The sequence below is a fragment of the Macrosteles quadrilineatus genome, unplaced genomic scaffold (genome assembly GCF_028750875.1).
Source record: "Macrosteles quadrilineatus isolate MER2022 unplaced genomic scaffold, UCM_ALF_1.0 Scaffold_6__1_contigs__length_79288215, whole genome shotgun sequence".
NCBI lineage: Eukaryota > Metazoa > Arthropoda > Insecta > Hemiptera > Cicadellidae > Macrosteles > Macrosteles quadrilineatus.
This window is the reverse complement of record NW_026542599.1, coordinates 31,064,422-31,088,863: the sequence shown is the minus strand read 5'-3', so window position 1 is coordinate 31,088,863 and position 24,442 is coordinate 31,064,422. Positions and strand designations below refer to the sequence as shown.

The window sequence follows — 24,442 nt, the reverse complement described above, 5'->3', positions numbered from 1 at the left end:
AAATTCACCTAGTCTGCAGGTTCGCTGCGGCGGGGGTATTTTATCTATGCTGTCACTAAACAACACCACTTGCGACGTTGCCAATTCTACCAGGCCACGGCCTGTAGTTAAAGGTGGCCGTGCCTCTGGTCCGTTATTTATTTCTATTTGTCCGATTATATCGTTTTAAGTTCTTTAAGGAACGGGTGTATTACAAGGTTAAACTTGTTTAATGTTTCATGTTTCATTCAAACTGTAGTATTACGGTATTTTATTACGTATATTTATTTCCAAAAGTAAAGTAGTAGGCCTAATCAGTTTTAACCAACTGGTTAGATTCACAGCCACCTTTTAGGTGAACGTGGTTAGATTTCATGTTAATCTTCAGTTCAGGGTTTCTCACTTTACCTTTACATGATTTTGAGACTGGTTGTTGTTTTGTTTGGTTTTGTTTTTATTTGTGTAAAAAAAACTGAATTGAATTGAATTGTGTTTCAGTCAAGTTTGTTTTGTATAATACAAAAATTGTATTGTTTGTGTGAGTGTGATTGATTATTGATTTACTGATTTTGTTTGTATACATTGTTGAGTGTTGTAAGTTAGACCTAATTTTTAACAGGTATTTTTAACTAATTAGCCGGTATAATATATATAAGTCTTCTTTCCTATTCAATAGCTAAAGGTAAGGATATTTAACCTAGCCTATCTTAGCAAAAGTTCGTAACTCATTCATAGGTGTCAAGTTACCATTGTGCAAAGATTAATGTTTTGCTATTCTTTAACCTATTAAGAATGAGGTTATCATGCAAAATGTTAAAACATTAAGTAAGTTTGAGTCTTAAATAAAATTATTTTAGCAATTCACTAAAGGGTCAGTTTCTTGGTGATTATATCGACCTAGTTCCATGATGCTTAGAAAGTTAAGCAGCTTAACTTAGGCCTACTAGACTTGTCCATGGGCGATTCCTAAGTTAAGTTACTGGTTACAAAATTACAATCTTGTCATCAGGCTTCTTCAAATGTCATCTAGTTGAGATAGTTTGTGAACACGAATAATAAGCCTGTCATAACCTTGCATCTACCCTTGATGCCGTGTCCTGTAAGTTACTGGCCAAATTTAAATATAATAAGTTAATTCGTACAATGCATTTCAGTGTTTTTGTGTTTGTGTTCGTGTCTTTATGTTTACCGACGACCTCAACTTGAGGGATATGACATCTGAAGTTCAAGCCTAACAATGAAATTTGTATCTTGAAATCAGTTGCCATACGTAGATGACTAGACATCTAAAGTTCACTGACAGACAGGTATCTTTTTCATTAAGCTAGGCCTAAGTGATTTTCTAGTTGTAAAAGAAGGTAAAATGGTAACTTAAATAAATTTAACTTACTTATATTCATTTATTTTCCACCACATACTTAGCCTAACTTAAGTTGTTTATGAATGTGTAAAAACAAAGTCTTAAGATAACTTACATTCTTTCGTATTACAAATGTAGGCTTATTAACTTTTTACTTTTTAGCCCTTTTTTAATTAAATAAAAATGGTTCTTTTTTCCTGCAGAATGGCGGATAAGGAAGGAACAAGTGATAAAACTAACAGTAATGAACAAAGCAGTCAGATTTCTGAACAAGAGAGAGATTTGGCTCAGTTAGCTTTGACAGAATTCAACAAAATGAACTTTGCTGCATGTCTTCATCACTTGAGCAAGCTTGAAAGTGCTCGACCAAACGATGTCAAAGTCATTCATAATAGAGTTGTTGCTGAATTTTACAAGAGTGAGCTGAAGAAAACTGACGTATTCAGGAAATCCTTGAATCAAGTTTGTCAACAGGTAAGCCTACCTGGTACCGTATATGCTTAGTAGCTTCATTTAAGTTAAGTTAGTTGTTGTTATTGTTTAGCAAACGCCTGTGGCTTTTTTATATAAGGTGCTTAAAATACAGAGGTTCCACTTTGAGGTTAAGCCGTCCAAACCCACTACAGTAACTTAAATGTTTTGTGCATGTGACTCATCCCTCTCTCACTGAAGACTGAAATGTTGACCAACAAGTTAGGCTAGCAACGCACCCTATTTTACACCTTCATTAAGTAAGCCTATACCTTTTTACTGCGCTGTTAACTTACTAACTTTTATAGAAGATTCACTGATAAAAATTAAATGTTAAGTTTATGACTTCTATGTAGGCCTAGCCTACTTGTACATGTTTTTCATGTTGAATCCGAAAATACAAAAGTGTTTAACTTAGCCTATAATTTATTATTAAGAATGTAAGGTTCACCTCTGCCAACCTCAGTCCCTATCGCAGTCTCCATCTTGCGATACACTTCTCCTGCACTGGGAACATATTATATGTGCAGCGCAAACGTCAAACAGTCTGCCAAACATGCTCTGCAAGCTTATGTTGGATTATTGGATACTAGATAGGCTATAACTTTTTTTACCATTGAAACAAATATCTTATAAATAGGTAAGTAGGCCTATTGTAATCCATAAGTAACTGATAAGGATTTGTTTCACCTCCCAATCGTTGTAATATAAACCAACCGCCGTTGAATGTTTAGGCACATGTCAACGTAGAGGACTGTGATGCACTCGAAGATGTAGAACATTGTGTGCTATTCTACAACCAGTCCGTTGTCTTGTACCATCTTCAGCAACATCAATCTGCCCTCAAACTTATGAACAAAGTGTTTTCATTTATTGAACCAATGGGTGAGTGTTACCTTATCTTTGATCTTTATTGTTTGTTTATGATGAATTGTGAGTTTGGTAAACGTAGTTTATGCAACGATTGCGTTACAAAGTGTTAACAACACAAGTAGAAATTGAACGTACCTCTGTTTAGTTCGAGCTACAACTTCCGCCCGGTCGCATCACCTGTCTTGTGTCGCCGAGTAGGCCTACTCGGTTTTTTAAATGTTAAATGTTCGTCAATCAATGTGCATGCTCGTGTGTGTTTTATGTAGGCCTAATTATATTTTAAATGACGACCTTATACGGAGGTAAATAATGACACCTTTTACGGCCTGAAGATGGTTCCTAACTGAACTGAAACTATAGATGCCACAAGCAGCATTTTTGATTACTGAATGCAGGTATTTAAACGATTATAAATATTCAAATGTAATCCGGAGGCTAACAACTCTTGAAAATGAAATTAACTTATAACTTATTACCAATTTGAATTGTTCTTTTCTAACTGTTAATTTTCTAAAACTTGTTATAATGTTGGTTACAGAGGAGGGACTGGCCCATAGAGTTTGTCTGTTGCTGATAGAGCTCCACCTCAGTACACAGCAGCCTGACCAGGCGCTCTCGCTGATAGCTTACATTGAGAACCAGTTTGTGTCCACGGAGAACGCCACCAAGATGATTGGCGACAAGGACCTCAAGACGCTGGAGAAAGAACATCAAGAGAAGGCAGTGAGTTTTATATGTTGAGTGAGGAACAGAATTTATTGGTCTTAATTTACCTAAATGTTGTATTTATTTCAAATTTCAAACTTTTTTAAGGAAACTGTCCAAACCTTGATTTTTTTACTACCTAACGCCGACCTTTGGTTAGATAGCTAGGATTATTTGATTATATTCTGACCAAGTGTTGCTTCAAATTTTGGTTCCCTAATCCCTGAGTACTTGGCTTTATTTTCAGCCTGTGACTTTGGACGCAGCGACTGACGCTTTCAGACTGAAGCTATTACAATATAAAACCAGATGTTACCTTAGCACCTGTGCCATCAAAGCTTGCAAGAGAGAGCTTAAAAGCATCGTAACAGCGAACAACGCTGTGACCTCGGTAAGTAAATATATTAAAATTGTGTTATTTCAATCTTACGTATACGTTTAATTGACGTGGTTTGTTTTTATGTTTAGTGTTTTTTGGTCGGAGTAATACTTTTAGTTTGCAATGGGATTAAATTTTTCTTTATGTAGGATTTTTAATCTTATGTGATCACAGAGATGTCATCATCTCTTGCAATAACTGTAATAGGAGAGGTCAAAAATATTGTAGAGAATTTTTTGGCAATGTTGTGTGAGCAGGATTAAATTGTTGTTAAATCATTTTGTTGTGCTGACCTACAGAAGGCTGTGGCTTGATAGGGGGGGAGAGTTTGTGTGTAGTGGTCGTGTAGTGAGTTATAAGACAGGGTCCCACTGGGGTAGAAGGGTCCCGGTAAGATAGTCTAGGTAGACAGTCTTCAAATTGGAGTTTCAAAATTGAAATTTAGGCTCTTTTTCCGGGTTGAGGTTTTGTTTTGGTACTAAATTATTAACACTGTTCCAGTCCTCTCTAACTTTTGGTTGCTATTAATTAATCATTGTGTTCTTTGTATGTTTTGTGGGCTAACGAATAAAGTGGGTTTTGTAAGCGAGTGTTTAGTTTGTCCACTGAGTAACATCACCCAAAGTAACTGGGGGTAAGCCTCCAGATAGCTCGGGGGTTCACCCACCGTAGAACTGTGATAGGTAATCTCTTGCAATCGTGGAGACATCATCGTTGTCACTTGCAATAGTGACAAAATCCTATCACAAGGAAATCCTAAATTAAATGTACATAAATTAAAAACATATTTTTTTCAAAAATGTTCATGAAGATTTAATTAAAAGTTGTTATAATTTAAATAAATTTTATTATAAAGGTTTTTTCTTTTTATGTTACTATGCTAATTAATAATTTCTATAACTTCTATAATTCTTGTTTCAGAACCTGGCCCCAGTTTTCTTAAAAGGAAATTTAGAATATATAAGAGGAAATTATAATAAATCAATTAAAGTTTTATCATCAATACCATTGACCAATTCAGTAAATATTTTCAAGTAAGTATTTTTAGACTACTGTAAACTAGTTTGAAGTGTATAGGTAAGCTGTGTTTTGAGTTGAAAAGTTTTTCAAGCTTAGTCTATATTGTGTGAAATACTTTACTAAGTTAACTAAGTCAATTTTATGATATATAGTCGAGTCAAGATTAGATCCTATATCTATACTCAAAATTAAATATAGTTATAGTACAACCCCACCTCGACTAGTCCGACTTCTCGCTTAATCCGACCATGCCATCGCATATTGGGGACAATGTTATCAAGATAATATTGTGGCCATTTATCATGGCTGTGTGGAACAATATCATAACCATCTTCCACAATCGTGGCCAAATCTTGTTTATTCTCAAAACACTCTTGTTTATCTTGTTCATGGTCACGGAAATATCATCATCATTTTCCGCAATCGCGGATATCATCACCGTTTCCTGTGATCACGGAAATTTTATGGTCATTCCCAGCCACAATCACAGCCCAACTACTAAAAACTACCAAAACACAATCACAGCCAAAACTAGGACATCTACCTGTGATAACGGAAAAATTATTATCATCTTCCATGATTGTGGCAAAATATTGAACATCTCCCTAACTCGCAGGGACATCATCATCGACTCCTGCAATCACAGAAACATAGCATTGTTAAAAACTTAAACAAGTTGCAGAAAAGTCAAATGCCTCATTACTAAGCCAAATCTAGCTCCCTGTAGCCTCATGTGGGTTTGCCTTGCGAGGACCTGTTAATCGGCCAACTCGTCTGAGTGTCATCTCCACTGAGCTGATACATTCTCACTTGGATTTTCATTTTCATGGATATTAATAGATTTTCAGTAGTAAAAGTATTTGATCTTTTATCATATCTCTGTGTCTTCCTCTATAAGCTATAGAACTGAATGCTTACTGAAAGTAAACACAGTTAATTTTGTATGTAAATCAAGGTTAACTTTACGATCTTGTTTTAAAAGTTTAAATTAAACAATAAAAAATACTTTAGCACAACAAGATTATTTATAGATGTTTATTTTTGTGTTAAGAGAGTCAGGGGAGTCACCGTCTTTATTATTCTACAACAACATGGGCTGTCTTCACCATTACATGGCAAAACCTAATCTTTCTGCATTCTATCTGCAGAAGGCACTGCAGGAAAATGAGGCTGCAATGAAAGCGTATCCCAAACCAGATCAAGGTACAATGCTAATAAATAACTTATACTTCCTTTATTATTTCCTCAGGGTTGAAAAAATGGCTATACAGGCCCACCATTCTCTTCGATGTCTAATATTGAATTACAGTACTAGTTTTAGAGCACTTTTGCTCCATTTTCTTCAAAAATAGGATAGAGTCGTAACTTTCTGTGGATTTGGTTCAGTGTTTGGTTCAGTGTGAACCAATTGTTTTAGGTGACTGGCCTATGTTTAAAATGTTCTAAAATCAATATTTTAACATGTTTCTTGTGACAATATGTGTTTTTAAGGATTTTATAAGATTTTAAAATGCAGGAATATGCTCCAAAACTAATCATAAAATATAGAGATTAGATATTTTTAATATGTTTGTTTTACTCTTTAAATCTTCAAATATTACACTTTCATATCTTCTTTGATTTCTAAAACGCATTTAATGTATGTTTTAAAATACATTAGAATCTTATCTGGACTTATCAGGACCAAGACTTGTACAGAACACAGGTTTTTCGGCTAAACCTACGTCCCCTTAAACTTGACGTCACTCAAAATCTGGCCCAAATATTATTCGGGTGAGCATCGTATTTAGACATATGATCACTGGTCTCAAATCATTCCTACAAGAAAAGTTTTTTGACTACCACCCACTCCGGTTAAAAGGTTTCTGGATAAGAGGGAGTGTACTCTACCATGGATTCAGGTCTATTTTATAGAGCTCAGTGATTCTAGATTCAAACCCTTGGTACTGTCTCTTGGACCACAGGATACACCGGTTCACACGAGCGACATGTCCACGGACTAGATGAAAATATTGATATCAAAACCACTCGGATCCATCACTGGTGCACAATGAGAACAAAGGGAAGAATGCAAGCTGCAGCGCGACTACCCGATCGCTCGTGTGAACGCTCCCATAAGGCTACGTGTACTGCTAAGCCGCTAGAGCGGGTGACTGGGTAGTTGCCATGAGTGACTGGGAAGGGGGGCCAGACTATGTTTTGGAACACCAAGCTCAAACGCGGCTAGCTAGTCGTCGCCCTAAGCTCGTGTGAACGGCTCCATTTGATCCTGTGGTCCGCTACCCAGTCGGGCTTACCTAATCATAGCCTAGTCGGCTAGATAAGTCGCTTGTGTGAACCGGGCCTTAATTGTTGCATATTCCACATATCTTTATATATTTTTTACTCATGTAAGTAGTAAATTTTTGTGTAACAAAATTAGTCTATCGGTATTTATTATTTTATTAAAAGAAAGCCTAAAGCCTATTAAAAACTTCAATGATCTGGATAACTCGACTACCTCCAAACTTGACAACCTCTGGGTCCACAGTTGTCGAGTTAGTTAAATTTTTACTGTAGCTGATGTGTCGGTACCATTTTTTTTTTCAAAGTTGTTACCAGTTAGTTCCTGACCGAAAATCGACTCTCAGTTATTGGTACTGGTACCATACGTACCGATGATAACTAGTTAAATAAAAAAACTTTGAAGGTTTTAACTATACCTTTAAGTTAATTAAGCAACGGAGAATCACCTTCAGGTACCGACACATCCCTTCCTATGGTACATATTATAACCATGTCTGCAGGCGAACCGCTATCAGGACGACCTCTGTATTGCGTCGGATCCAACAAATCCCCGATCCTGATGTACAACCTGGGCGTTGCACTGCTGCACGGCGGGAAACCTACGCAGGCTTTTGACTGTCTTATAGAAGCTGTACAGGTATGGGATTGCAGTATACCCCACTGGTATACTGGATACTGATACTGGGATACCGTACTTGGGATTGGGTGGTTGGAAAAAATGTATTTTTTATTTCACGCACATTAGTAAGTTTGCAGACATTTTAACCATCTTTGTATTTTTGTTAGTATTTATTTTATTTTTGTTGTAGCATTAGATGGATGGAGAAATTCCAAGATTTGGTTGTTTGGATGTTAGTGTGTTAACTTTTTTATATTGCTTATACTTCGTGAATAGTAGAATTTGACAATGCTGTGTGTATCAAGCGTGTACAAAGAAGCTACTATCTACATGAAGCAGATTTGCTTCATGTTCAAATCTGAGACAAATCTCATGTTCTTTTCATTGTCCACTACTGTTTTAGCCTGTTTACAAACCTCTATGGGACTATTAATCTCTTCATAATAAACAAAAACTTTGTGCAAGAAATTCAACCCTCCCGCCAATTATGAATCACGTTCTGTGATTAGGTTTCTGTAGGAAGGAGGTCAACCCCTGTTATATCCGTTGCCACTGCATAAATGTGTTTTGACTTTTAAAATGTGCATTAGTGGTTTAGAGTACTAACAGAAGGCATTTTGCAAGGGGAGTTCATGAGTTTCCACCTGGAGAGTGATTAAATTCAAGGAAACTTTGCTGGGTGATAGGAGTGTTTTAGACTACCAGGGTTTACCAAAAGTCCTTAACAGCTTAGGAGACATCCCCTATTAGGCCATTTCTCTTGTTAAGTCACTTAGCTATCTGCAGACAACATTTCTCTAAATTTGGTTGCTGCCTCAAACAAGACTGGTGAAAAAACACAGACAGCCTTCATCGTGTAAAATATTGTGTAAATTTTTACGACCTCTGAACCCCTTACGCACTTGTGGTAATTTTTAGCGCATTTACGTCCAAACAAAACTGAACACAGAAATCTAATCACAGAACACAATTCATACTTGGCAGAAGAGTCTTTTTCTTTCACAACATTTTTGTATGGTTAGGTTTGTATGGCGTTACTAATAATCCTATTAAAGTGGTAACCAACGAGAATAGTAGTGGATGAAATAAAGGAGACTTTGGTCTGAGGTTTAACTAGCTCATTTGGCTGCAACAGAAACTTGATAAAGACCTGTTCACAGACAACCCTTGAATTATACACCACAACTACCTTTAAGTCTAAAAATGTTCTTTTCAATTATTGAGTTTTCAGATGTTGCCCAGATTTTGTAATAATCTTGTCAAGTTCTAGGTTCCTAATCTGTAGTGTAGATGCAACAGATTCCAGTGTTTAATATTTGTGAAAGTTGTGTTTTGGTTTTGCTAAATCATCAGTGATGAAAAATTCCCACAATAACCCTTTGAACAACTTAAATCCAACAATTTTAAACTTATAATACTTTTTTCAATATTCTTTGTTTGCGGGAAACTTTGATGGAGTTTGTGTGAAAGGAAGGGTTAGTGTAAGCAAGTGTACATTTTTGTTGTGGTTTTTTGTAGGCTAACCAACTTGGCAACTAGTATAGCTAATGTTGACAAAACGTAAATAAAACGACTTCAAGCTCAATTAAAATGTGATTTTGTGGAAGGAATTGTTTTTAGATTTACTACAATGAACTCAATTCAAGAGTATAATTTGTCTTTTTTATTACTAAAATAAATCTTTTGCCAACTACATCAGTGGACATCAATGGAGTATACTTTTGTTCGGTACATACTTCTTACTTATACTGTTGAATAATATACATATATTATATTGGAGATAGTATATATATGCCCAATCTCAATGAGCTCCGCTCAATTATCACTTTCCAGTTTTTTATATCAATCAATTGAATGGTGTTCTAAACAATTTATTTAATAGTTTCAAGCAGAATTGCTGACATGTAAGGTCCTCATTAATAAGTATTTTCAGTTGTAAATTCATATTCTTTTCAGGTGTATCATACAAATCCGAGGTTATGGTTGAGACTAGCAGAGTGCTGCATTATGGCTCATAAAGAGGTAAAAAATATTATCTAAAAATATAATTTTTGTAGGGATGTGTCGGTTCATGATACCACCAATATCAAGTTACACTAATATATATGTTTTGCGAATTGGAATCGATGCTGATACCAATGCCCTACACGGTTGAGAACAAATTTGTAGTTTTGCCACAACTGGGGGAGAGGATAATAATGTCTACACGACCTTATTACAACGACCGCGAGAGATGTTCAGAATTTTGCTGTTATCACAAAAAGTGAAGTTGCTGTTGCCACTGGGAATATTCAGGCATTTGCTGTGATCGTGGAAGACGATAATGATACGACAAGGAGAGATATTCAGGATTTGGCCAAGATCACAGAAGACAATAATGATGTTACAGCTAAGCAATATTCAGGATTTTTCTGCAACCGTGGAAGACAGTGATGATGTCTCTGACCAAGAATTGATCATGATATTACATCAAGCTCAGGTTGATCAAAAATCTCAGGCCAACACAATTCTAGTAATAGCAAAATTGTCTTTTTGATACTTGTTTGTTAAATCTTCAATTTACTTTTAATATAGTATTTCATGGGCTTATAAAGATTTAAATTTTTGCATCGCCTAGTTTAGAATTAAAACTTTTCCTTTATTTCAAAAAGTCACCATTACCCTAAAATTACTTTGTAAGGACATAAAGACAGGAGTTGGTGTAATATAACCAATGCATATTGAAAAATTTGTAAAATAAAAAAAAGTATCGGTTTCAAGGATTGAATTTTCAATTTTAATGTATCAGAATCGTATTTAGATTCGATAAACTTTGGTATCAAAACATCTCTAAAATTTAGTTTGTTGTTGTAATTAATTATGAAAGTTACTCCCTAGTGTTGTAATCAGAAATCCTCATTTTGGAAAGCGTTGCTCTGGCTAGTTAGAATCTCATTTAAGTTCCCATCACCAGAAAATGTTTTAACTGGCTAAAGCACTGTTACGAACACCACATTAGGCAAAACAAAATTATAAGGACAGTACAGGTACTATCAAAACTTAAAAAAGTCACTTTTGAAACAATTACTGAAAGTTGACTGCTACATGATCGATAAAAAAAATCCACATCACTTTTATATTGTAATTGTTTTAAGTTGCTGGTGTTGTCATTTTATTTGTTAATTATAATCCCATAAACAGTCAAAATATACCAAATGTGTTTGAGCCTTTCCTGTGAAGTCAAATTGTTTATTTCCCTGAGATAAAAATTAAACATTCTTAAAAAAATTCATTTTTTGGGAGTTTTTTTGTATTTTTAAATTTTTTTAAGCCACTAGTTACATAGACACATACGTTCAATAAAAAAAAAACTTTTTACTGTTTTATTTAACTTACACTTGTTAATTTTAGTTGTCTGTTTTCAGAGCAATGCTGGTGATTTTGATTTCAAAGCAAGAAGAAACGACCTTGTTCAAGGGGTGATTGGTAGTGGCGTTCATAGAAAAATTATTTTAAACCCAAATATTTGGAAAGACTCAAAATATAGGTAAGTAAAAACAATAGCAATGGCTTTTTAAGGGACCAGCATTTAGGGTCTGCAAAAGTAATATTTGAAGCATTGTTAGTATAGTTCGGCCGCTTAGAAAACGACCTCCTCCAGCATTGGTTTACCATTAGCGCGCAGGTCGTTTTCTAAGCGGCCGAGCTATAATAGGTAATAGTGATATGTTTTGTTGTGCAGTTGTGAGCCGAGGTGTGAGTCCTACGCCATTCCTGTGGTCAGTCTAGAGTTCTCTTCACTGTGTCTACGCAATGCACTACTACTGCTACCTTCCACTGGCGGAGAGGGGGGACCTCCGGTGAGTGAATGGATTATTTTTTATATTTAAAATTATTGTAAGCTGACCGTATATTGCTGCATTTCAGTCAGTTTAGGTAGAAACAGGCTATTTGGTAGACACTCGTGGGAAAATGTAGGTTCCATCCTCCTTGTAATTTAAATAGCTGTAATTGTTCATTTATTTTATAATCACCCTGTATTACGGTGAATATTATTTGTGATTGCAGAAAAATCTTGAAGACATCATTGTCTTCTTTTGCAATCATAAAAAAATCATATTCGTCCCTTGTGATATAGAAGACGTCATCACCTTTAAGGATCTCTGTAAAATCTTGAAAATATTTTAAACAAACCCAAAGACGTCATAATTGTTGCCTGCAATCGCAGCAAAATCTTGAACATCCACCGCAACCTTGAAGTCAATTAGCAATGTATCCCGCAATAACAAAAACATTGCAATCGTGTCACGCATAAACCAAAACCAATATTTCCATCAATTCTCAGCTTTTGTTTTCTGCTAAAAACCGGTAAACCCCCTCCCTAGTTTTCAACATACTTTTTGAGAATATTTAGTTGGTACCCATTGTAGGCCTACCGGCAAGAAAAACTGAGAATTGATTTTGGCCAGAAACGGGTTTTGGTACAAAAAATGTTAAATAAATAATAAAAATCAAATCATTATTAGTGAAAACCTGTAACCTAATGTTGATTTATTTAGTTGCATAGTAGAAGTGGTGGCACCATTAAGCATCTTTATATCTCCTAGCTTTGGAGAAAATGCCTTAGTATGATTGAATGGCAATAATTATATATTTTATATTTTATCAGTAAAGGAAATTCTAGTTATCTTAACTGTTAGATGTTCAGGTGGTTGTGTTGATAGCGAAGTGGTTAGCACCATGATTGTGAGAGGTTGGGTCCAATTTTTAGTATAGCTCAACAAATTTTAGTAGTTTCAATTAAATTTTAAAAACTGGCTTGTGTTGCAGGTGCCAGCACCTCCATCCCCACCGGTAGACCCCCGACAGGTGCCAGTACTGCGTGCCTGTGTGTTGGCTGCTAGCGCCTACGTAGCTCTGTGTCTAGGAGACCCTGTCATCTGTCTGGAACACTCCAAAGCTCTACTGGCCCAACCCAACCTCTCAGGTGCACACAAGTAAGTTTACAACAAGTGAGTTCAACTAAATTTGGTGAAAGAATGTACCTCAAGGTTTTTGTCATATAAAATACTGATGATACTTTGGTAGTTGAGTCGTGTCCGTCGTGCGTGTAATGGCCGGCCGCGCGTCTTTCTGTATCTTAATGTATTTGTGCGTGTTAAATGTTATATTTGTGTACTTTGACGACGACATTATGTTCAAGTAATTTTATATTTGACAAGGCTTGAAAATGAAACGTCAGTTTCGAAACTAGTCGCTGCTAAAAAGACTAACCTAGGATTGACGACGTAAAGGTACGTAACCTATTTTATATTGTCTTAAATCAATCCTGGAGGCAATGCTGAATAAAAATTAAATAATTGTTAACTGTAGCACTTTGTCATTAACTTTCATAGAACAACAATAGTAGCACATTCTATCAACTGGAGTATGTCAACAGAATCTCCTTGTGCACATAACCTGAAAAACCGTCCGACAGACTTTGAATCTTTTAAATCCCAAAATTCAATTATTTCAAAATTTTGACTAAAATTAATTTTTCTGACTACGCTCCTGAAAAATTTTGAAAATTGTATATATTAGATCTTAAGCCAAGATATTGCATACTATTAGATTACATAATCACACACCATTCTGTCCTTAGGCTGCTAGCCAGGCTGTATGCAGGTGAGGCATACGTACTGCTAGACAAGATACCAGCAGCTATAGAGTTGTTGAACCCGGAGCAGATGGCCGAACTGGTGGATCCCAGAGTTCGGCCACTGAGGCCGTGGTTCCCAGCCACAACAGCTACTGGCCGAGCTGTCCTTCAGTACAACCTGGCTGTGGCCCTAGCACTGCGGGGAGAGCTGGATAAGGCTGGCGACATGCTCAAACAGGTTAGTAGGGATGGACGGGATTGAATTTTTAGTTCGGGACGGGACGGGACGGGATTTTTTCTGTGCATAAAAAGAAAGTCTTGAGTATTGCAGTTACCAAAAAAATACATACAAAATCAATTTTTACCGTTTGTGGTACTGATCTATAAAAACCAAAAAAATGGGTAACAATATACAGGTACCTATAGAAACTTGAGACTCACGGTCACGGTTGGTTTATTGAAATGTTGGTTTATTGAAATGAGTTTAGTTAACAAAGTTTAATAGGTGACGTGAAGTTGAAACAGGTCCCTCAAAAATATAGGTTAAGGGAGGAAACTGATCAGAGTTGGTGACTTAAAGGGAAGAATGGGTGGCTTTTCAAATTAATGTGTTGGCATTAAAAATGTTTTATTATTTCTGAACGTTTTTGGTACTTTTTTGCTCAGTAGTGTATGTAAATCATAGAAGTGTGATTTTTGTTTTTTATTCCAGGTTTGGAAGTCCAAAGGACCAAACTGTGATGTCCCTATTCATGTTATAGCACTGGCCCTGTACATAGAGTTGCTGCTAGGTAAGTGTGAGTGAATTATTAAGATAGGCTACTGCATAAGGATTCTACTGTTTTACAGTTTATGAAAAAAAACCATGTGGACACAGATGCAATTTGTCATTAAGATATCTTAGAACAGTCTACATATATGTATCAATCCCAGGGATTGGACTCTCTTACTATCGTGAGAAAATTCCAATGGTTTGCAAACAGAAAAATGAAATAAGGGTGGAGTAAAGAAAGTGTGATTACAGTTTAGCGTGTGATCAAAATGTATCATAACATCATAACTCTAAAATATTTGTTTTTGTAATACCCCAATATATCAGAATAATTAAAAAATCTATGCCAATCATAAAAACATGAAGAAAATAGAATAATTAAATATTTAGAATAAGTTTTTGGGATGCTGATTATTAAAAAAATGTTTGTAGGCCAATCACTTATCTCAGTTATTAGTTAGTTAACTCTTCACGTGCAACAAAATACAATACAATAAAATGTTTTATTTTTTATATATACTGTATGAACTTTGTATAAGTCAAGTTATAGTTTTTACCACGGTTTAAACCTAAAAAAAAAACAATTTAGTGCTTTGAATTATTGCTTTACGTCAATTTGTTATTTAGATATTAAAAGTGCTAAATCTATTGATGATATTTTCATAAAAAGCCATTAATTTGTGATCCTTGTTGCAGTAAACCTGTGTACTTAGCCACAATGTTATTCTTATGGAGGGTAGTTAAAATTTTATGCTGTATATCGCTTAATTGTTCATGCATTTTTATGATACTTGGTAAAATTGTAAGTGGTTTTATGTGGCATTAAGACACACATAAATGCATTGGAAACTCCCTGAGTACGCAGGTTTGCTGCAACTGGGGAATTAATATATTTCTGTTTTGAACGTGTTTTCTTCTGAAAAAAAAATTACTGTAGCATTCAAATAGTTTATTAGCATAGTCAAAAATGTAACGAGTATAAATAAACTATCCTGCCTTAACGTAAGATCTAACTTCTCATCTCCTGTAAATGGATAGGGAATGTAGTTTGAAGAAGTCTTCTTAAGATCCTCATTGATCAAACAAGATTAGGCTAAATGTTAAACATTCTGAATCTTTCTGACGCCATTGTATTTCTTAAAGAAATCACAAATAAAGAAAATTGTCTATTGTCTATTGTCTATTGTCTAAGATTAAAACTTAAACTGACATTTTGAAAGTCTGAAGAACTCGGAAAAAATTCAATTGATTGTTTCTTAATATTCTGAAGTACGCCTCTTCTGTTCATTTTGTAATTACACCATGTGTGCATGTCGTGGAACACTTATCATTTCCAAGATTTCTTAAACTTCTAGATCTTCAACTAAAAACATAACTGAATCGTTTTTGTTTTTTTTTTTTCATTAAACTCATCAATTACTATCACTACTTTAACTCGGCAACCAGTCAAGAAGCAACCATACGATTATTGTGTAATAATCGCACCAGTGACAATGCCTAATGCAACAATTATTGCCGAGCGATAAATGTCCAACAACTGCAGTTCCAGCCGCACCAGTGACAATACACCTTCATCAAAATAATTTACAATACAAGGTCTAGTACTATCTGTAGTTCAGGCTTGCCATTGCTTGATTTAAAATAAAGTTTTAAGTAGTAGACTTATTTGTCATGTCAATTGTTTTAAACATCTCTTTCTTGTTGTACAGGTCATACTGATATTGCAAGGAACATCATCAAGCAGAACTGTCCGCAGTTGCAAAGATAAAGCATAGACCTTCAAACCTCCAAAACTGCGCTGGAACTTGTATCTGTGATATTCTATTGTAAATAGGCCTGTACATGCTAATAATAAGGCTTAGTTTCATAATTTTTGTGTAACTTAAAATGAGTTACATGTTTTAACATTTCTAAAATGTAGTGGAATGATAATAAAGAAAATGAAAGGAAGAATGGGCTGAAAGTATTTAAGTGAGTTTGGTTTCTGCATTTCTGCACAATTATATAAGTATTCATTCTGAGTAATGTCAGTAGGTTTTTGATGGTTCGAAACTGGGCCTAGTTATCCTTGATTTCACCACGAATAAAACAAAACATACTACCATACTAGATTTCTCATCCTTATGGAACAGCTGAAGCCAATGTTATTGTTAGTTCTGTCCGCCGGTATACTATAAATAGAGGCAGGGTGTCTAGTAGTCGGGAAAGTCGGGAATTAGTATTGAATTTCAAAATGGTCTTGAAAAGTCGGGATTTAGTCTTAAATTTGATTTCAAAGTCGGGAATTTTCATGATTTTGCCGCGATCGTTGTCTTGCGTTTACGTAACCGCAAAAGCCGATGATGATGTCTACACGGCTTCGGGAAATGTTCACGATTTTGGCACGATAGTGGACGACGACGATGACGTTTCCGTGACCGCGGGAGATGACGATGACGTTTCCGTGACCGCGGGAGACGACGATGACGTTTCCGTGACCGCGGGAGACAACGATGACGTTTCCGTGACCGCGGGAGACAACGATGACGTTTCCGTGACCGCGGGAGACAACGATGACGTTTCCGTGACCGCGGGAGACGACGATGATATCTGCTCGGTCGCGGGAATTGTTCATGATTTTATCGCGATCGCGAACGACGACGATTACGTTTCCGTGACCGCTGGGGACGACGATAACGTTTCCGTGACCGCGGGAGACGACGATAACGTTTCCGTGACCACGAGAGTCAACGATGACGTTTCCGTGACCGCAGGAGATGACGATGACGTTTCCGTGACCGCGGGAGACGCCGATGACGTTTCCGTGGCCGTGGGAGTCAATGATGATGTCTACACGGCCGCGGGAATTGTTCATGATTTTATCGCGATCGCGGACGACGACGATTACGTTTCCGTGACCGCTGGGGACGACGATAACGTTTCCGTGACCACGAGAGTCAACGATGACGTTTCCGTGACCGCAGGAGATGACGATGACGTTTCCGTGACCGCGGGAGATGACGATGATGTTTCCGTGACCGCGGTAGACGACGATGACGTTTCCGTGACCGCGGGTGATGACGATGACGTTTCCGTGACCGTGGGAGATGACGATGACGTTTCCGTGACCGCGGGAGATGACGATGATGTTTCCGTGACCGCGGGAGACGACGATGACGTTTCCGTGACCGCGGGAGATGACAATGATGTCATTGATGTCTACAAGGCCGCGGGAAATATTCATGATTTTGCCTTGATCGAGGACGACGACGATCACGTTTCTGTAACCGCTGCAGTCAATGATGATGTCTAAACGTACGGTACGTGGAAGATTTCATGATAAAAAAAAAACAAATTTGCTAGTTAGAATTTTTTATTGCTGCATTATTTCTTTACTTGAAAACACAACATTATCATAATACTACTTTATGACAAAGACAGGGGTTGGTGTAGTATTATTTAGAAAATTTGGTTAAGCTATAAAAATTGGTATCAGTATCAAGAATTGAGAATCGATACGTTTTGGTATCAACACCCACTAATTGTTGAAATACTAGTCTTGAAAAATTTGGAATTAGTCTTGAAAAGTCTGGAATTAGTCTTGAATTTTATAATGGAAATAAACTAGACACCCTGAGAGGTCTTGTTTTGTTTACAATTTGTTTCTTGTTGTTTCAGTAATTATTGAATAAAACCTTGTTTAACCAAATAAAACAATCTAATCCTAAACATTAACTTGTCTCCTAGTTATACAACCAAACAGTAAGCACAAATCATGAAATTAACCCTAAAATAATAGAAACAAAATTTCATCGACACTAGCAATCAGTGTCACCGGACATGAACTAGACACGAAAAACGAGCTTCAAAATTTACAATGGTATGAGATATCTACTTGTTTTGGTTAGTCTATGATTTCACTTTTAAAAAATTGATCCTGATCAATGACAGCTGGTCTTAGTAACAAAGCTACAAAGATAATCTCACTCCACACTCATCCTTCACTCTTGTTTAGGTTATATATTCTCCCAAGTGTGCAGAGCTGTCTCAAAGAATTGATACTGTAATAGATAGTATCCAACCAAATAGTCAAATGACAAGACCTATCTTGCATCAGTGCTGACTGAGCCACAAACTCACCAAATTATTATTTTTTTAAATCAACAACCATTTTGAATTTAAGAGATGGTTTTTGGAGTGTAATAGTGTGATTTCACTTTCCTTTAAGTTACCTATATTGACACTTGTTTAACCTAATTTAACCTAAGTTTAACCTAACGTTTTACCTAATTTGGACGTTTAACCTTTCATGTGCTAGCACTGCTCTAGTGATGGTCAAAACCAGGAATTTATATTTCTAATCTCAAAACCAAAAACCAAAACTTGAAAAAATCAAATTCCAAATCTCAAAACCCTAACACAAACCTTTTTAGTTGCCTGGTCAAGGTTAAAAAAATAAAGGTATTATTAAAATGTTTATTACGGAAACAAAACCATAACTGGGAGAAATTGACTCCTCACACTAAAGAAAAAATTATCAACAATATTAATTGTCAATATTTATTTGTCTCAAATAAATATCAATATGACACTATATTGTACGTTATTCCAGTATAAGTTAGTATTAATAATACCTATTGCAGTTTCAGAAGATAATTTACTTGTTTTGTCAGTGTTAGTGGTGATCTGTTTGCTCCATTGCTACCATCTGGTTGTGCCTTAAGTAAAACAACCTCAGTTTTGAATGAACTTATCAAAATCATAATCAATGTTATAAGATAAAAAGTTGTGGAATTGTGTCGGCTTGAATGACTTTTAAATCATAGTATTTTTCTAATTAGCTTTATGCTCTGTTTGGTTAAAATATAATTAATAATGTTCCTTAAGTAATTGGTTATAAACATTTTGTTTTATTTGTGGCATGTATGTAGTGGTTTTTTTTCATTACTGATAATTTTACTACAGAACATTAATAATTTTAAAGCTTTAATTTTCCAGGGATGTTAGTTTGTATCCTTTAACAATCAGAATCTTTATAATATTTATTTTTTATGGATTTATTTTAAGGTTTTAAATTCTTTGATAGATCTATTTGAGGGTGTTAGTCGTATGATTTTTTTAAACTAAAAGTTAGTAGTGTAATATTGTTTACCTAACCCGCCATGTTAAACTTCCCTATCCCAAGCGTGATGTATACAACTTCCTTACTTCAGGAGTGATGTAAAGTTGAAAAAACTCACTCGGCGAGGTAATGAAACCCATTTAAATAACATTGCTTAACTTAAAAAATATACCTCTATGGAGCCAACGACGTTCAACGCTAGAAATCAGCTGTGCGCTTGAATGTTATTGTTATGCTTTAAAGTATTTTCCTAACCTAGCTTTTGTTTGTAAAAGATAGTTACTGTTAGAAGATGAGTGAAATGGATAATGTAAAATATTGTACGTAACCCCCTGTCTATTGTCAGGTCAGGTAAAATCTTGTACGTTACACAAGAGCGTGTTTACATCACTTAGGTGACTGATGCAACTGTTTCCGCTCGTTGCACAATGTTCACCTGCGTGATGTAAAAACGCTCTTACTACACTTGTAATGTAAATAGCTATTAACAGTGTTAATCCAGGGTGTCAAGCTGACCAGGGAAAACCTGGAATAGTTTGAGAATGTTGATAACCAACCTGGTTTTTGTATCCATGAATTGTATCTGTATGTAAATTTTATTTGGAACCGGAAAATGTGCGACAAACGTCAATAGCTGATAGCAGAGTGCTCATTATGTTGGTTCTCTGTTAAGGTTGTCTGTATATTATGAAAATCATAACCTAGTCCAAAGTTACAGTTAAGTTTAAGATGTACCAAACAACAATCAAAAGTCAAAATGCATAAACTTTAACTTTTAGTGCATGCTCAAGTTCTTCAAGTCTGTTCTTGACACTGATAACTTTTCGATGTCCGTTCACTCAGTGGCGTCACCCACTACACCGTAAATCCTCGGAGACCTCAAAAAATTTTGTAATATTTTTTTATAATTACCGTTTAGTGTGTTAAACACAAAATACTCTCAACAAACAATACTATTTATTGTTTTAATTTTTTTATGGCCAATTTAACGCTATTTTGAGTTTAAAGTATAAATTTTAAAATAACCTAATTTATATTGTAGATACGAGATTTGTTGTAATAACCTTTTTTAAAAGACAGTAAAATTTTTAATATAGGGTGCGGCAAAAAAAACTATCTATTTTCTGCAGTGCACCGTTCAGCGATATTTCGTCTGAAGGCGGTAGTATTGAAAGTAAATATGTTTTCCTACAGTCACCTGACAAGTGGGCTTCCTTGCACTGATTATAGCACAGAAAGTTTAGGGTTGCCATGTTGGTAATTTGTGAAAAAGAGGAGATTTTAGCTGGCGGCCCCCATACTATAGTGGATGAAAATTAACGGGCTAGCAAAATTGTATACTGTACCTACACAGCAAAAATATTGTAACAGAAACGGTTTGAGTCATTAACATAAACAAAATTATGTCACTTGCTTGAAAGTAAACCCGTTATTATTAATATTTAAATGGTACTGTCAAAAACAAGCAAACCAGTTGTTACAGCTATTAGTATAGACATTGGGCCAGTGGCATAATCTGTCCATGTTTATTTACCGTTTATGTTCAATATTTGTGTGCTGCATTGTCAATATTCAAATTAAGGAACGCGAAATGTTGCATCTTGCTGGTCACATCTCACTAAAAATAACCGAATAACGTAAACAAAACGCTCCCTGTCTGCTAGGCTTTGGTAGTCAACTTGGATACCTTTGGACTGGCCAGCAGACGGGAATTGAAGGACTGGGAGCAATGAAACAGACGATAAAGATAAACTAAGGACGTTGCTGCCCAAAGTAAAACCAAGGAATAAAATATTGTTAGTAGAGAATATGAGAGTTGCATTTTTCAGTCATTGCATAATTATATTTGTGAATGCAAATATTAATTTTATTCCAAAAGTGCCGTTATATAATGTATTTTAATAGAGAGTAAAAAAGAGATTTCTCACTTTTTGCAGAAATCCCTTGGAGCTAAATTTTGAACATCAAAATCCGGTAATCTCCGGATATAGGAATCCTAAGAAATTCGCCAATTGCTGCATTTACTTACTTTTGCCACAATTTTTTTACCCCACTCCAGTATTCCAACCAAACAACACAAAACAGTGTCCTTTTATTAGGCACATGATACGTGTACACTTGAAAATAAGTTGGCAACACTTAAAGATACTACGACTACGATCAGCTGGTGCAGTGTTTCCCATTTGGTTCAACGCTTGAATTTAACCTAACCTAAAAACGTGTTGTATAGTGTTTGAAAGACTAATTATTTATATGCTTTATAGTTACTGCAGGAAAAATATAATGTGTAACGTGAGTGCAAAGTGCCTTTGCTGCACTCGAGAAACTTTCCACACTCGCCTGTGGCTCGTGCTTAAACATATCTCTCGTGTGCAGCAAAGTGCCACTTCACTCACTAGTTACACAAATAACTATTTTATAAATGTATTTTTTTCAAACTAACAGCATCTTTGCCTGAGATCAAAGACTTTGAGTAATTTAGGTTAGTGGTCGAGAGGATTGACTGTTTTAATTTGCATGATTTAAATTAAGATGTCTCGTTAAAACATCTATTAGTATGTATGTGAGCAGCATGTTTTAGTTTTTAAAAAGTGAATTACAAATTGTAATCGTGTAAATAAAGTGTATTTTTTCAGTTTTCTGTTAACTTCCTTTCTTTCCTACTCAGTTAGGAGTTTTTTTTTTCCTTTATGTTAAAGGAATTTGGTCATGCCTCCCTAAACTAGTCTAGGTTGTGTTGCTGTTTGTGCCTTTAACAAAATTTGATTTGTGTGAGGAAGTTTAGAGGATATTAAGCCTGTGTCCTTAAAGTCGGAAGAAGTTATAAAAGTAGATCATCATAATACTGTACAACAGCAAGTGTGAGCATGCCCACTTCTAAATCGTTGTAAATAAGAATTGGCCTACTGCACAATAAAACAATAGTTATTTGTGTAACTAGTGAGAAAAGTAAGCAATTGACTCACTCGAGAGAAATCCTTACTCACGAGCCGTAGGCGAGTGAGGAATGGTTTCTCGAGTGAGGCAATTGTACTTTGAACTCGAGTTGCACATTATACTTTTCCTACAGTTACCATAAAACAAATAAATTGGTCTTATGTTTCTTCAAACATAACCTATTTTTACACAGAAGTGAACTTTTAATATAACATTTAATGTGAAGTGACAAATACAACAGTACAACAGCTGACCAGCTGATTTACAGCCAGTGCTGCCAACGTACTTCGCGCGCATATGACGTTGCCTGCATGTTACGCGCTCACTATTTTGTGCCTTCACCTTGCAAATATGGAGTGAGACAAAGTAATTAGAGTGAGACAATGTTAACATTGTCTCACTGATGAGCGAATTGGCCACTTTGCTTTCTCAAATCAGTGAGAGAACATGTACATTGTTAGGTAACTGTAGGAAATAAATTATATCCTTCATAATGTCTCATAATTTGTAGTTGTAAAACTACAATCATATTTTTGTGTTTGACCAAAAACCAAATTATTATCTTGGACTAGAGTCATTTGCTTAAAAATCTGCCTTACAGAAATACACATAGTAATACTAGATAAATGTGCACAAACATTTACCTGTACTAATAATATAGCTACCGGTAGCATATTAAATAGAAAAACAGCCCAGGCCCTACTATAGTAGTTGTGATATAGAACAAACAGAAACCTCTGTATAACAAGCTCAGAAGTATTCTGATTTTTTGGTATTCTTACACAAATGAGACAAAGTAAAAGTTAATGCACATCAATGTGCTGATTGAAAGCAATGAGATGGCATCACATTATTTTCTTTGTTTACAGGAGAGTTAGTTTATTCTTGGTAAAGAATGTGAATCACTGTTTGAGTCACCTTATGAATTATGAGCAAATCAAATGAAAATCTTTATTGCCTTTTTTACACAATGAATATTACATTTATGGTATTGTCAAGAATACATAATATATTACTTGTACATCACTCTATAGATGGCTGGTGAGATGGTCTACAAAATAATTTACATCGTACTAAGTTTCAATAGAGATGATTTAACATAAAGCTTAAAATTCTTAAAATATAAATATTTAACATGCAATGGTAACAGGTTATATAACTTTTTACCTTTTTCAAAAACTGATTTTTTTGTTGCTTGGTAGTTACATTTTTTCACTCATAACAAGGTACCTACCTACTTGATCTGGTGAAATGATCATGAAATAGATCGGGTTGTAGGAATTTCATCTAAACTACCTTTAACATACAATAGAGCCTCAAGGATAAACAAAGAAGGAAAAGTGAGGACTTTAAATTGTTTTAATAATGGCTTACAACTGGTTCTATCATTTACGTTACAAATTAATCTAATCGCTCATTTTTGCAGTACCAAAAACTCTTTAATATTACTGTCACCGCCCCACTTAACAATTTGATAATATGTTAAATGACTTTGTATAAGCATAGTAGACTGTCATCAATATATAGAGCTAACAATTAACCTAAGTCGCCTAATTAAAAAGATACCATTAGACATTTTATTACACAAGCTTAAAATATGACTGTATCATTTAATATTAGGTTGCAACAAAACGCCAAGAAATTTAACATCACTTCAGAAACTGCATAATCACTTAGAGAAAATTTAAGAACTTGTGAACTTATGTGTTTGATTTGACTGTACCATTTAATATTAGGTTGCAACAAAACACCAAGAAATTTAACATCACTTCAGAAACTGCATAATCACTTAGAGAAAATTTAAGAACTTGTGAACTTGTGTGTTTGATTTAAGCACAAGAAATTAGCTGCAGTCCAATCTTCAATTATTTCATTTGATTGATCTAAAAGTTGATCAAATAGTCTAGCATTATGACAACAATCTGTATTGCCAATACATCTGCATGTAAGATGACACACATACATTTGTGAGAGATGCTGGTAAATCATTTACATAAAACAAAACAATAAACATATTGTGGATCCAAAAATTGACCCTTGTGGAACACCAGTTTTAACTTGATTGAAGTTAGAAAATCAATTATTAAAATACACGGTCTGAAATTTTCCTGGCAAATAGGAATTTACAAGTTCAATGGAGTGGTTGGTTGGTGAACCCATAAAACTCAAACTGAAAGTAAAAGCTTATGTTCTAAAAAGTGTCAAAGGCTTTTGACCTGTCATAAAAATCACCTAATAAGTTACCATTTTTTTGCATTTATGCTACTAGTACATAAAATTAACAATTGCAATGCATGTGCCTAGTTTTTGCTCTAAAATC

General features: G+C 35.3%; 1 protein-coding gene across 1 annotated transcript; it reads left to right on the top strand.

Annotated features, from left to right (window-relative positions):
* The first annotated feature begins 579 nt into the window (after positions 1–579).
* LOC128996353 (CCR4-NOT transcription complex subunit 10) lies at positions 580–16,217 on the top strand. Its single transcript, XM_054421625.1, has 15 exons — positions 580–661; positions 1,543–1,813; positions 2,545–2,695; positions 3,222–3,406; positions 3,636–3,779; positions 4,689–4,801; positions 5,839–5,990; positions 7,574–7,710; positions 9,649–9,714; positions 11,097–11,218; positions 11,414–11,531; positions 12,502–12,668; positions 13,316–13,550; positions 14,025–14,103; positions 15,794–16,217. The coding sequence occupies exons 2-15, from the start codon at positions 1,544–1,546 to the stop codon at positions 15,850–15,852; spliced, it is 1,998 nt and encodes a 665-aa protein (XP_054277600.1). The 5' UTR covers positions 580–661; position 1,543; the 3' UTR covers positions 15,853–16,217.
* The last annotated feature ends 8,225 nt before the right edge of the window (positions 16,218–24,442 follow it).